This window comes from Rhinoraja longicauda, chromosome 4, assembly GCF_053455715.1.
Source record: "Rhinoraja longicauda isolate Sanriku21f chromosome 4, sRhiLon1.1, whole genome shotgun sequence".
Taxonomy (NCBI): domain Eukaryota; kingdom Metazoa; phylum Chordata; class Chondrichthyes; order Rajiformes; family Arhynchobatidae; genus Rhinoraja; species Rhinoraja longicauda.
In genome coordinates, this window is record NC_135956.1 from 33022965 (window position 1) to 33036514 (window position 13550).

At 42.0% G+C, this 13550-nt stretch overlaps 2 protein-coding genes across 7 annotated transcripts in view; one reads left to right on the plus strand and one right to left on the minus strand.

The window, feature by feature from the left end:
- The window catches only part of ppp4r1 (protein phosphatase 4, regulatory subunit 1), a 65670-nt gene extending 61280 nt beyond the window's left edge, over nt 1-4390 (plus strand). For all 4 annotated transcript variants that reach the window (XM_078397477.1, XM_078397474.1, XM_078397475.1 and 1 more), the window contains 2 exons: nt 529-670; nt 1676-4390. In XM_078397477.1, the coding sequence (XP_078253603.1) occupies nt 529-670; nt 1676-1839 (306 nt within the window). In that variant the 3' untranslated portion in view covers nt 1840-4390. The remainder of the gene's footprint in view (nt 1-528; nt 671-1675) is intronic.
- Nucleotides 4391-8945: 4555 nt separating this feature from the next.
- Nucleotides 8946-13550, minus strand: part of ralbp1 (ralA binding protein 1) — a 31746-nt gene continuing 27141 nt past the window's right edge. For 2 of the 3 annotated variants that reach the window (XM_078397479.1, XM_078397478.1), the window contains exons 9-10: nt 13238-13364; nt 8946-10164 (exon numbers count right to left, since the gene is read on the minus strand). In XM_078397479.1, coding sequence (XP_078253605.1) covers nt 9895-10164; nt 13238-13364 — 397 coding nt within the window. In that variant the 3' untranslated portion in view covers nt 8946-9894. The remainder of the gene's footprint in view (nt 10165-13237; nt 13365-13550) is intronic. The other variant, XM_078397480.1, reaches the window with a different exon arrangement.

A 13550-nucleotide genomic window follows, 5' to 3' on the forward strand; every position in this document is an offset into this window, starting at 1 on the left:
TTGTGTCGGTACATGTGGCATCTTGCAGTTTGGTGGCCATTTGGCCCATCATTGCTCATCAACAATCTGCAATCCAGTTATTGTGGGAACTTGGTTGTTCACAAAAATGTGCTGAATATGTAAAGGTTCTTAAAATATGCTTAGGTTCCATAAGGGTACACCCCTATGATGAATGAAATAGATTTTGCTGTGTTTGCTTGATCTGGCTGAAATGTGAGTCAAGAGCAATGTGGTTGAGTTTTAATACCCCTGAACAGAGGAGGCATTTTGGGAATGAAGGGTAAATGGCATCATTGCCAATGACATCACCAACTTATGAACAAATAATACATTTCTGTAATTCGCACCGTGCCCCAGTGTGTTGGAGCTCTTATCTACTGATTTAATGTGGTATAAAGGATAATGATGACTTAATGCCATTTCTTTTGGAACTGAAGAGCTTTTACTGTTCATGTCAGTCTTGCTTCATACACAATAACATCAGATGTTCAGGATTGATTTTTCTCAGTGTAATATTTTCATTTGCAGGCAGTGATTGAAGATGATTATATCCCAATAGAACAATTTGCTGAGCATTTGATGCCACATTTGCTACAGCTGGCATCTGATCCTGTGGCAAACGTCAGAGTACTGTTAGCAAAAACTTTGAGGCAAACTCTAATGGAAAAAGGTATGGTCCACTTCTTCATCTGCGGTATCAGTATCACTGTATTTATACTTTTTAAAAAAAAATATGTGTTTGCAATTAAAATTTTAAAACCGTGCTATCGTCCTAATTAATGGCAAAAACGGTCAACATTTGAAACTGGAATTGTGGGAAGGAACTGTAGATACTGGTTTACACCGAAGATAGACATAAAATGCTGGAGTAACTCAGCGGGTCAGGAAGCATCTCTGGCGGAAAAGGAAAGGTGACGTTTCGGGTCGAGACACTTCTTCAGACTGAAGCAGTGAAGAGGTCTGAAGAAGGGTATCGACCTGAAATGTCACCTATTCCTTTTCTCCAGAGATGCTGCCTGACCCGCTGAGTTACTCCAGCTATTTGTCTATCTTCCATTTGAAACCAGAAAATATTCAAGGCTGATCAGATTAGATTTTTGTTTTGTATTTTTGTTTTTTGTCATCAAAGTTGCCGCCTCCTAATGCAATCGCCCTTAAACATCTTTTGCCTTCCATAAACGTTGAACCTATTTCCTTTTACACCCACAAATAATATCAACCTCCACAGACACTAAGTTTGGAGCAACAAGGTTAATGTAGAGAAAGAAGAACACCTTAATAGGATGTTGTATTGATGCACAGTTGATCTGTGAGGGACAGGTAACATAAATGTCCATGTGAGCATTTGGTGTTCTCACATTTTAGTTGATAACTCTTGCTAAAAAAAAATATTTGTTCTAATGGACCATGCATTGTGTGGCATAAGGGTGAAGATTTTTGTTTATGACTCCTTCAGTCTTTGGAAATGACACTAGGTAGGTGCAACAATAAGAAAGGTTTGTAGGGATGTGGGCAAGGCACAGACAAGTGGGACTGGCTCAGTTAAACAACTTGGTTGGCATGGACGAGTTGGGCCGAGGGGCCCGTTTCCATACTGCTTCCATACTGAGGATGAAGAAGCTAGCTCTCGTTTTACCAAACCACTGGTTTTATCTATTACTCTTTTATATTACAGAATACTTTCTGAATTCTGGCAGTTCTCAGCAGGAAGCCATAGAGCAGATTGCAATGGCATTGCAGGCGGATCAAGACCGGGATGTCCGATACTTTGCCAGCGTACACCCCAATAGCACGAAGCTTGGTGACGATGCTGTGAGCACAGCTTCCTCCACGTATTAAAACCGGCGCATGTTCTCCATGCTGTCAGACTACAGACTGGTAGTCCCTAACGAGTGCTTTAAACAAATGCTTCTATTGGAATGTGCTGATGGAGTGCTCCAGAATACAGCAAGATATCTGTTCTATAGATCGAACTATGGGATTTTACAAACACGGTGGCCTGTCCTAGCCCTTGAATAACACTGAGATTCAGTTAGACCCTTGCTCGTCGTGGGTGCGTTACTTCCATTTTATGCATTTTGACCACTAAAAAGTTCTCAGAGGATCATACCACCGAAGCCTTAAACTCCTGCATCAAACTAGAAATCTGGAACACCTGGAGACTCCTTAAATGAGGGATTACCCATGTTGAGTCTTACCATTCCTTCCAGAAAATGTTATAAGAATGTTACTGACAATTTTACTCTATAAGCAACAATTAACTGCATTTACAAAGAATATGAACCAGTAAAGTTAATGCGTATTTATCTTAATGCTGATTCAGAACAGTTTTTCTTCATCTGTACCGGTTAGAGGCTTTTCTTTCATACTGGATCAATTATACCTCATTTAATTTGAACACGGACATTAGGGTTGTTTTGGGTTCTTACCGTTACCCCATTCATAGTATAGCAAATTTCAATCTAGTGGGTATGAAAATATGGCTGCCACTGTTTTGCATTGACTCTTTAACCAACTTGTTTATAATTTCCGGTGGGTTTTGTTCTACCTACTTTGACTGTTGCACAAGACTTAACAGAAGTAATATGGAAAGAAATAAGACGAGAAAATGTATGCGTACCTGCAACGTACTTTTTAGATTCCTGGCCCCAGCCCAGAGGTACCAAGTTGCCATGTGCACCCTGCCAAATTGACCTCAATTTCATACCTCTGGCTGAGATGCATGTGATTTAACTTTAGATGCTGAAGAACTTTTTTCCTTTGTTTAGTTTGGTGTGAACTTCAGGAATTGGGTTTATTGAAATTTACATACAGACTTCACATGACACCTGGCATCTCTTTACTCCGCTTCGCTCAAGATATGGACAGGATGATTCACCAGCTTGGTAGACAGGAGGGAAAGAGACCAGCAAGTTCGAGTCACTGCCACTGGACGGCTTTTGTCCAAGTGAGGCAGCTTTGATTTCCTAACTTTCCACTATATGTAGATTCTGTTCTTAGTTCTGACTCAGCCATCTTGTTTCAAGCTGATGGTGATTGTGCCTTAGTGGCAGCCTCCTGAGGTCTGTCTCAATTGACTTGGTTCTTTGGCCTCTGGTCACTGCCAGCCTGCAGTGAATATCCTGGGTGGCTTCCAGTAACAAGCATGCATTGAACTTGTCTTCCATCCTTGCACGTCTTTTTAAACCTTCAGGCCTAGTTCTAATTTTAACATCCATCGAAAGGTCACATTGGCTGCAAACTGTAGATGGAATGACAGATTCTCATCAATCCCAGCAACTCAGACCATTCATTAAACAAGTTTCTGAGGTGAGATTGGCTAATTATGAAGTAGATATTGTCATCTTGAATAGCTCTTTGTACAGTGGCCACCTCGTGAGCTCTCATGTGGTGGCTTCCCTATTGTCTATCTGAAGAATTGGTGTTTATTCCTCCCCCACACCCACCTCTAGCCTTGCTGCTGTGGCCTGAAAGTGTAAATGTGGTAAGTAATTTGGTATTGCTGTGTTCCAGATCATCCCGCAGCTGTAAGTCATCAATGTCCCACCTCCAATTCCGGCACTGGTGTTGTATTTCTGTTAGTGGGGGTTGAATGTATAAAGACAACATTGTGGATTACCAACGGGTCTCCCTTATTGTTTGAATGAAATTCAACCTCTCACACATAAATTGCCCACTGTGTCTGTCAGTCTGCCTAATCTCATGTGGATGCAGCATGAGTTGAACACTAGTGGCTCGATGGGTCTTGCCGCACTTCAGTTTGAGGCCTCGTGTAGCTACCTTGGGTAAAAGGATCTCATTCCAGGCAAATTGGCTTTCATGTACAGCAGGTTAGAGAATGTCAAGCTGATGCTCTGCACAATTAATGTTATTAAGCAGAATTGACCTCTTGCATCCACCCCTTCCTTATGACCATCATTACTTGCATCACCAAGGAGAAATCAAAGGTTGATCAGTTCCAAGTGTGGACCTTGGACTTTTTTTCGGGAAATGAGGTGTTGCCGTTGGCAAGTAATCATAATGTCACATGCTCCAAAGTGTGAGAAGATTTCTGCAAGTTTGAACGTGTGCAGTTGGAACTCGCAAAGGCTTGGGCTCAGCATTAACACTACAAAGTAGTTAATCATTTTAAAGTACAGCACATTTCTGTGTGTGTCATGCAGAATTGTCTTTTTCATGCTGGTCATGTCCTGCAGAGTATGTTTGAATTGGATTAGCACACAAGCTTTAAGTCTGAAAATTCAGGTATTTTAACTTTTTATCATGATCGGCTGAATGCTGCACCTTTTTGTATGTACATATCTTGTGAGCACTCTGAGTGCCTGTTGTTGATCATGTTATAAAAAGCAGTTGTGATACAAGTTGTTCTGTACTTGTCCAAATAAAAATATGCAACCACATTTCTTCCTGTTCAAAGGTTACTGCCATGCTATTGGATTTTGATTTCCTGGAGTTCTGTTACCCGAAAGCAGTCAGATTTCAGTCCCTTATCTCCTCACCTCGCTAATAAAATTGAATGCTGATTGGTCAGTTATTGTAGTTCAGACTGGAATACCTGAACGTGAAATTAATACTCAACTTGTAATTTGACTTTTATTCAACCCAGTTTCTGTGAAAGTTAGAGAACAGTACAGAACAGGCTCTTCAGCCCACGATATCTGTGCTAAACATGCCTATTAATCTCCTCTATAATCTATATCCCTCCATTCCCTGCATTCAAAAAGCCTCTTAAATGTCACTATTGTATCTGCCTCCACCACCACCCTTTGCAGCACATCCAGGCACCCACCCACCAGTGTGTATAAAAAATATATTCTTGCCCTCGCATCTTTGAATGTTACCCCTCTCCCAGAAGCTATGCCATCTCGTCTTTGACATCTCCTCCTGGGGAAGAAAGGTTCTACACTGTCGGTGCCTCTCATGATTTAATATACTTCTCTCAAATCTCCCTTCAGTTTCCGATGCTCCAGAGAAAAGAATCAAAATTTGTCCAACCTCTCCTTACGGCTAATACCCTCCAATCCAGGCAACAAATTGCACTGAAGTCACCCATAAATTAAATATATAAACTGATGTAGTATGGTAGCCCAAGAGCTATAATCGGACCAAAATTACTTCCAAGCAGAGTGATGTGGAAGGAAACCGTCAAGGCATTTGGACTGGTCAGCAAGATTATTGAAAGATACATGAGAATTAGTTTTTTTAAATCTGTTGAATCTTAAGTTTTGGAAAATTTGTAACTCGTGTAACAGTATTTCTCGAGCCGCTTATTGTACGTACATAGGAATGTAGATCAGGGCTTTAGGTTTGAAATGTTTTCAGGTTCATTAACTTCTCCAATAGTTGTCAAATTAATACAAATGTATTTTATTTTCTCATTTGTACTGGGTTATTAACTTTCCAGTATTTCAGGAAGATTTTTGTCATCTTCTGGAGTGGTTGGTTTATGAATTGCTTTGCCCATTTTCTCCTAACACACTTGGAAATTCTTCCTCTCATCTGAGTAATTCCCTCCACCTTCTAAATCGGTGCTGTGCCAGACCATTATCTATGTAATTCTTCAAACGCAAGAAGTTAAGATCTCTAGAGAATAGTGTTGTGTGCTACTGAACAGTCATGGGATTGAGAGGGACTTATTGGCACGCCAGTTCTGGGATTATAGAAGAGGTTAGTGTAGAACCTGCAGATCTTGCCACTTTAGCTGCAGAAACAAGGCACTGCAGATGCTGGTTAATACACAAAAAGACAACGCGCTGGAGTAACTCAGCAGGTCAGGCAGCATCTCTGGAGAAAATGGATGGGTGACATTTCTGGTCAGGACCCTTCAGATGGAATGTGTGGATGACTTTTTGAGTTGGAGCATGTCGTTGGCTGCTTGCACTGGGCTTCTGTATGCTCCGTGTGTGGACCTGAAAGTGCCATTTCCACAGGGAACTGCCCACCTCATAATTGAAGCTCATAACAGTATTTTGAGAATCCCTTCCATTTTGTCACCAACATGGTCTATCTAGGATTGTTCATGGTGCATTTAAGACCAAGATGTTGGCCTGGGAAAGAACATTGTTAGTTTAATGTTTTGTGGAGATGGTACCAGTGGTATTTCCACTGTTTTGAGATGCCTGTTGGAGGTAAGTCAATGGATGGCATAGGGGCAGTACAGGTAATGCTGCTACTTGCAGCTTGAGGGACCTGGGTTCAAGCCTGACTTTCTGTGTGGAGTTTGCAAGTTCTCCTTGTGATTGTATGGGTTGTCCAAGGTGCATCAGTTTCCCACATCCCAAAGATGTGGATTGCCAAATTGGTTTGTGTAGTTTGCTGATGTAGATAGATTGTCGGAGAATAGATGATAGGGATATAAATTGGGGAATGGGATCGCTATGTGGGCAGCATTTGCTTGATGGGTTAAATGGCCTACTATGTCATAAGGACAGCTGAAATATGTCTTGGAAGCATATCGACGAGGAAGAATCTCTGCTGTCTGGTGGACTTGCGAGCTTTGGTCCACGTTTGAGGTTTTGCATCCTTATCAAATAACAGCATTCTATTGCTGCTTTCCTTTGCCTTTTAAGCAATTAGCAACCCATGTTACCTCCTGACCACAGAAAGCTGTCTTCTGAAAACACATTCATCTCAAAACATCCTTTCTGATTAAACCACGCTTGACTAACCTAGCCCCACTTGTGTCAGCTGTAACTTCATTTGGTAGCACTGAATTAGTGTGGTCAAGTCCAATTTAAGAGGTTTGAACACACTTTGTTAATACTCCCAGTGCAGACTAAATGAGGTGCTGTCATTTGGACAAGTTAGAGCAAAGCTAACGGCCTTTGGCTGATGGAAAAAATGGCATTATTTTAAAATGTCCTCAACAAACATTATCTCCAATGAGTACCAATAAGAGAGACAGACCTCTTGTCATTATCACATTGCATTTTGTAGCTGTAAGGATTTTCCACTTTAAAAGTACTTCATTGAGCTGGAGAGCTTTGGGCTGCCCTGAAATGGATGAATTGGTTACTGCACAAGGTGGCAGTATTTCATAAGTCACTCTATTTCTGTGTTTATGATTTAAGTTTTTAATCATCAGCTTTTATTATACTGCAGTATCATCAATGTGTGTAATTGTGTAATGCTGGAAGAGCATCCTTTCCATCCAAGATAGAAAAAGGCTCCAGCATTTACCTAATTAAAGGATTTCCTTCCATATTACGATTTCTTTTAACATAAATGTCCAAGAAATGATAGATTATTTCCTATTTTCCACACAAATACAATACCAGCTCCATCATTCAATATCATGGCTGATCTTTTATCTGTGCCGTGTTCCTGTATGAACCCCAGATTTCTTTATCTTAAAAGAAATCTCACTCTGTTGTGAAATTTCTACTCGTTGGTGCTGTGGAAATCTGTCAAAATGTCAATGAGCCATCTCCACAGTCCTATTGACTAGAAAATTCTAAAGACCCATTACACTTGGCTGCTTTTCCCCACACATCTTGTTGCTCTTGGTTTTAGGCAGCCTAACAAGAAAATCCTTGTGTCTGATTTGTAAGAAATTTTCTCGGGTAAAACAAACCCAAGCCCCATATCAATTCTGCACACTCCAGTGTGATCTTTCATTTTTCTAACAATATATCTCCAACAGTATTGGTTTCTGGATACTATGTTGCATACTTTCAGCTACGGCTGGGGTAGTTTGGTTGGACGTTTCCCAATAGTAATATCAAGTATCCATTCATGTCAATCATTTACCATTGGCATTAAGATTGGAACATCTAGGACCTTGAATGCATTACTAAATGGATGCACTAGACATGTTATTAAAGATAAATATTTGTGTGTAAGTGCAATAAAAGACATGACAAATATTCCTGATTTTTCCATTGAACTGCGCCACTCCTTTTCAAGAGATGGTGTTACTCCTTACAGGGGCTTTGTGACATGAAGTTCACTGAGCAGTCAACATTGCTAGGCCTAGTACAACCATAAGAAATTAAAGTCTGGTCTGGCATTTGGTACTGGAGTCCTTCAGCTGAAACCTTCTACCCCAGTTCTTCCAAATCCACTACACTTTCTATACCTAACTTTTGAAAGGTTACAGACAGATTAACATCTCAGCATCTCAACTGCTTGGACCAGCACGAACCTGTAGGATGCGAGTTCAAAGTTAAATATGTTATTCTGAGTTAGTGTTGTTAGGCAAGCTACATATAATACATTGGGTTAAAACAGTGAATGATCTTTAAGGGTCCGTAATCCAATCACAGATACAGTTGGGCAAAAATCAACATGCACTGTTAATAAGAGTAAACTTCACTTCCCAAATCCTTGCTTTACTCTCCAGAAAGGACGGCGTTACGAACAAGGTAATAGCAAGTGCATGAAGTTGCTTCTCCAACCTGGGCACTTGCACATTGAAATCCCTTCATAATCACTGGCACGGTAGCACAGCAGTAGAGCTGCTGCTGTCTGTACAGAATTTGTACGTTCTCCATGTGACAGTGGGTTTTTCCTGGGTGTACCAGTTTCCTCCCACACCCCAAAGATGCAAGTACTGGTTTGTAGGTTAATTGGCTTCAGTTTTTTTTAAATTGTAAATTGTTCCTGGTTGGCGCGGACTCAGTGGGCCGAAGGGCCTGTTTCCGTGTTGTATCTCTAAACTAAACTAAAATCCTTAAACCTCCACCTACCAGCATTTATGGGACTATTATCACCACATGTGTTGGTAGCAGGGCAAGATGGCCCATCGCTTTCTTCATAGACATCTAGAGAGCTACCCTTAAACATCAGCAACACCCGTTGATGAAATTATTAAAGAGCGATCACTTTGCAAAGTTAATGGGGCAGATCCACAGGAAAGCGACATTGTTAACAGGCTGTGACATTATTCTAAACTCTCACACCCTTGGGGAATTGCAACTTTAGACCCATATCGTATGGAAAACAAATGAAGTTTAAAAGGCTTTTTATTTTTGTGAATGAATTACACAAAAAAAAATTGAAAGCAGATACCTAATATTCTAACAGCAGATAGACTGGCTAATCAAGTGAGGATGAAAATTCAAATTACCTTGACATTTGCACCAGGCACTCTTTGTCATTAGTGGCAATAATTAGTAAGATAATGGCACTTGAACGAATGAGCTGAGATTGCGTTCATGAAAATGTCCGCCCTCTCAAGCTGAAATATGCTTCACAAAAGCCTCAGCTTGCTCTGGAATGTTCAACACATGCATCTCCCACCGCATGAGCATTTTATTATTTTTATTTTAAATTATGGATCAGTGCAAACAACTGTACAAAAGCAGGAGTTATCAGAAGTCCAGGGCACAATCTAATTTCAGGTTGGTATTACTGTGAATTCTGCATATATCCCATCAATTCAATTAATGACAAAATACTGAGTTTATAAAAGTAAAGCCAACAAAAAAGAAGTTACTGACAACCACATAACATTTATCAGCTTTGCTCATCGTGACAATTCAGTTCATCATTCATCCGTTTTAATGGTTTGAAGGCCTCTACTCTGAACATTCCTGCCACTGATTGATCCTCAGCTAGAAATATAGATTTTTATTTAATAGGGAAAATTCAATTTAAAATAAAGTACTTTCCACATGCATAATTACAAAACAAAAGTGGCCCAGAGACTTTTCACAGTCCTTTTCAAACAAAACAAAACCCCATTTTTTAAAACTCAGAAGATTTGTCTCATGTGCTTACCAACACCATTTCACCTCATGGCTTTTGACTTTATACTTGGGACATTGTAATTTATTTACCAAAAATGAACTGTAGAAAAAGATTATAACAATTGTCACAGTTCACCTCTTGTACAGCTTTCTGGTCAGAGTTTTGTTAAGTGCAGCTGCAATGCAACAAATTGCCTGGAACTCTTCAGATTGACGTCTCCTTATGGTCTTTGCTTGGAGAGGATTTCAAGGTTTCCTTCACAGACTTGGGCTGCTCGTGTGCAATTCTGGCATCGCTCACAGCGTCCCTGTGCTGCAGAGCACTAGTGGCATTATCTCCCCGCTCCTCTCCATCCTCCTGAGTGTGCTGCTCCTGCTTCAGTCTCTGCATCTGTAACAGTCGAAGCTGCACTTTCAACTCAATGATGGCCTCTCGCTCGTCATGGATCGCTTGGTTCAGGTGGTTGTTCTTCACCTTGCGTAAGAAGACAGTCAACTTTAAACCACTTCACCCACTATAAGACCATAAGGCATGGAACAGAATTAGGCCATTCGGCCCATTCGGTCTGCTCCACCATGCAATCATGGTTTATCTACACCTATGAGCCAAAACATTATGACCACTGACAGGTGAAGTGAATAACATTGATTATCTTGTTACAATGGCACCCGTCAAGTGGTGGGATATATTAGGCAGCAAGTGAACAGTCAGTTCTTGAAGTTGATGTGTTGGTTGCAGGAGAAACGGGCAGGAGTAAAGACCTGAGCGACTTTGACAAGGGCCAAATTGTTATGGCCAGACGACTGGGTCAGAGCATCTCTGAAACGGCAAGGCTTGTGGGGTGCTCCCGGTCAGCAGTGGTGAGTACCTACTGACAGTGGTCCGAGGAGGGACAAACCACAAACCGGCGGGAGGGTGTTGGGCACCCAAGGCTCATCGATGCGCGAGGGCAACGAAGGCTATGCCATCCGGTCTGAACCGACAGAAGGTCAACTGCCACAAGTCACAGAAATTTTTAATGGTGTTCACAGGAGGAATGTGTCACAATACACAGTGCATCGCACCCTGCTGCGTATGGGGCTGCGTAGTCGCAGACCGGTCAGAGTGCCCATGATTACCCCTGTCCACCATCAAAAGCGCCTACATTGGGCACGCGAGCGTCGGAACTGGACCTTGGAGCAGTGGAAGGTCACCTGGTCCGATGTCCCGTTTTCCGTTAGATCACATGGATGGCCGTGTATGTGTGTGCCGTTTACCAGGGGAAGTGATGGCACCAGGATGCACTGGGAAGACGATAAGCCGGTGGAGGGAGTATGATGCTCTGGGCAATGTTCTGCTGGGAAACCCTGGGTCGAGCCATTCATGTGGAGAACAATTTGACACGTGTCACCTACCTAAACATCGTTGCAGACCAGGTACACCCCTTCATGCAATGGTATTCCCTGATGGCAGTGGCCTCTTTCAGCAGGATAATGCGCCCTGCCACACTGCACACATTATTCGGGAATGGTTTGAGGAACATAATGAAATGTTCACAGTGTTGTCCTGGCCTCCAAATTCTCCAGATCTCAATCCAATTGAGCATCTGTGGGATAGGAAAATAACTGCAGATGCTGGCACAAATCGGAGGTATCACAAAATGCTGGAATAACTCAGCAGGTCAGGCAGCATCTCAGGAGAGAAGGAATGAGTAACGTTCAAGAAGGGACTCGACCCGAAACGTCACCCATTCCTTCTCTCCTGAGATGCTGCCTGACCTGCTGAGTTATTCCAGCATTTTGTGACACCAGAGCATCTGTGGGATGTGCTGGATCGACAAGTCCAATCCACAGCAGCTCCACCTCGCAACTTACAGGACTTGAAGGATCTGCTGCCAATGTTTTGGTGCCAGATTCCACAGCACACCTTCAGGGGTCTTGTGAAGTCCATGCCTCGACGGGTTGGCGCTGTTTTGGCGGCACACGGAGGACCAACAGCATATTGGGCAGGTGGTCATAATGTTTTGGCTCATCAGTGTATTTGTCCCTCTCAACCCCATTCTCCTGCCTTCTCCTGTAACCTTTGATGCCCTTATTAGTCAAGAACCTATCAATTCTCTGCTTTAAAAATACCCAATGACTTGGTCGCCACAGCTGTCTGTGGCAATGAATTCCAGATTCACCACCCTCTGGCAAAATAAATTCCTCTGCATCTCCACTCTAAAGGTATGTCCTATTATTCTGAGGCTGTGCCCTCTGCTCCTAGACTCACTAGTGGAAACCTTCTATAATAGATAGCAGTCATTTCTGAAATTCAAAAATATATTAATACAAGGCCCTTTTCCACATTAAAAAGCCTAAATGAATAAATAATATTTGGGGTGTCAGAATGGCACAACGGTAGATTTACTGCCCTACAGCTTCAGAGACCCGGGTTCGATCCTGACTATGGGTGCTGTCTGTACGGAGTTTGTACGATCTCCCTGTGACCTCGTGGGTTTTCTCTGGGCGCTCATATTTCGCCCCACACTCCAAAGGTTTGTAGGTTAATTGGCTTCGGTAAGTTGTAAAAAGATTGTCCCTGGTGTGTGTAGGTTAGTGTTTGGGGTTAGTGCTGGACTGTGGGGACAAGGTGAGCCAAAAGGCTTGTTTCCGCGCTGTATCTCCAAGTCTAAAGTCTGTTCCAGACTTTGGAAAGAGTAGCTGTCACTGAAAACTGGGTTATATTTGCTAGGTTATAGATGAGAGGTGTTGACTGAAGTCTATAAATTCATTGTGTACTTTCATACTTATACCTTTTTCAGCAGCTGATTTAAGATCAGTCTTTTGTGGCGAATTAGTCTAAACAAAGAACATCCTGAAACATTGTTAGGAATAAGTCACATCAGTTAATGTCATTCTTACTGAATGCTGAAGTGGAAAGCTATTAGGCAGAGTTTCAGATTTCGGGAATGCTAATTGTGATATACAAAGCACATGAAAGTGATCCGACACAAAGAACTTACTAATATTCGTTACTTAAATTGCAATTAAGGTGGTACAAGTTAAGAGAAGATTTAGGAGGATGTTGCCAGGATTCCTGGGCCAGAGCTATAGGGAGAGGTTAGTTAGGCTAGGACTTTATTTCTTGGAGCACAAGATGCTGAAGGGTGATTTTATAGAAGTGTATAAAATAATGAGGGGAGCAGATATAGTGAAAGCATAAATTCTTTTTCCCAGGATAGAAGAACCAAGAACTAGAGGGCATACATTTAAGGTGAAAGGGGAAAGATTTAATGGAAACCCGAGGGGTAGCTTTTTCCACACAGAGGGTAGGGTGGTGGCTACATGGAATAAACTGCCAGAGGACGTAATTGAGGCAAGTACAACTATAGCATTTTAAAAACATTTGTACAGATACATGGACAGGAAAAGTTTAGTGAACGAGCTAAAATGGAGCACTTCGGTTGGCTTGGACGAGTTGGGCCAAAGTGCCCCTTACAAAACCGAATTACTCGATTACTCTAAATTGTGTGGGTTGCTTTAGTGGCCCCTGCCAGAGCAATTATTAACCTAATGAGATAAATTACCTCTAACTCTTCATTCTGTCGCTGAAGGTCCTCCAGGATGAGCTGCAACTCTTCCTCATCCTCACTTTCGCTTTCACTTTCGGAAGAGTATTCCTCCGTTTCACTACGGCCATGTTGCTGCTGACGACTATGAAATCAACAGCACAAAAACATTAGGAAACCTCATCTCACCTGCATGTCAATGCCCCTGATACTCCTACCAGTCACATAGGTGGAGAAAGTTATAGTGATCAATTAACCTACCAAACAGCAAGTCTTGGGGATGTGGGAGAAAACCAGAGCACCCAGGTAAGCAAATGAAGGTGGTGATAGG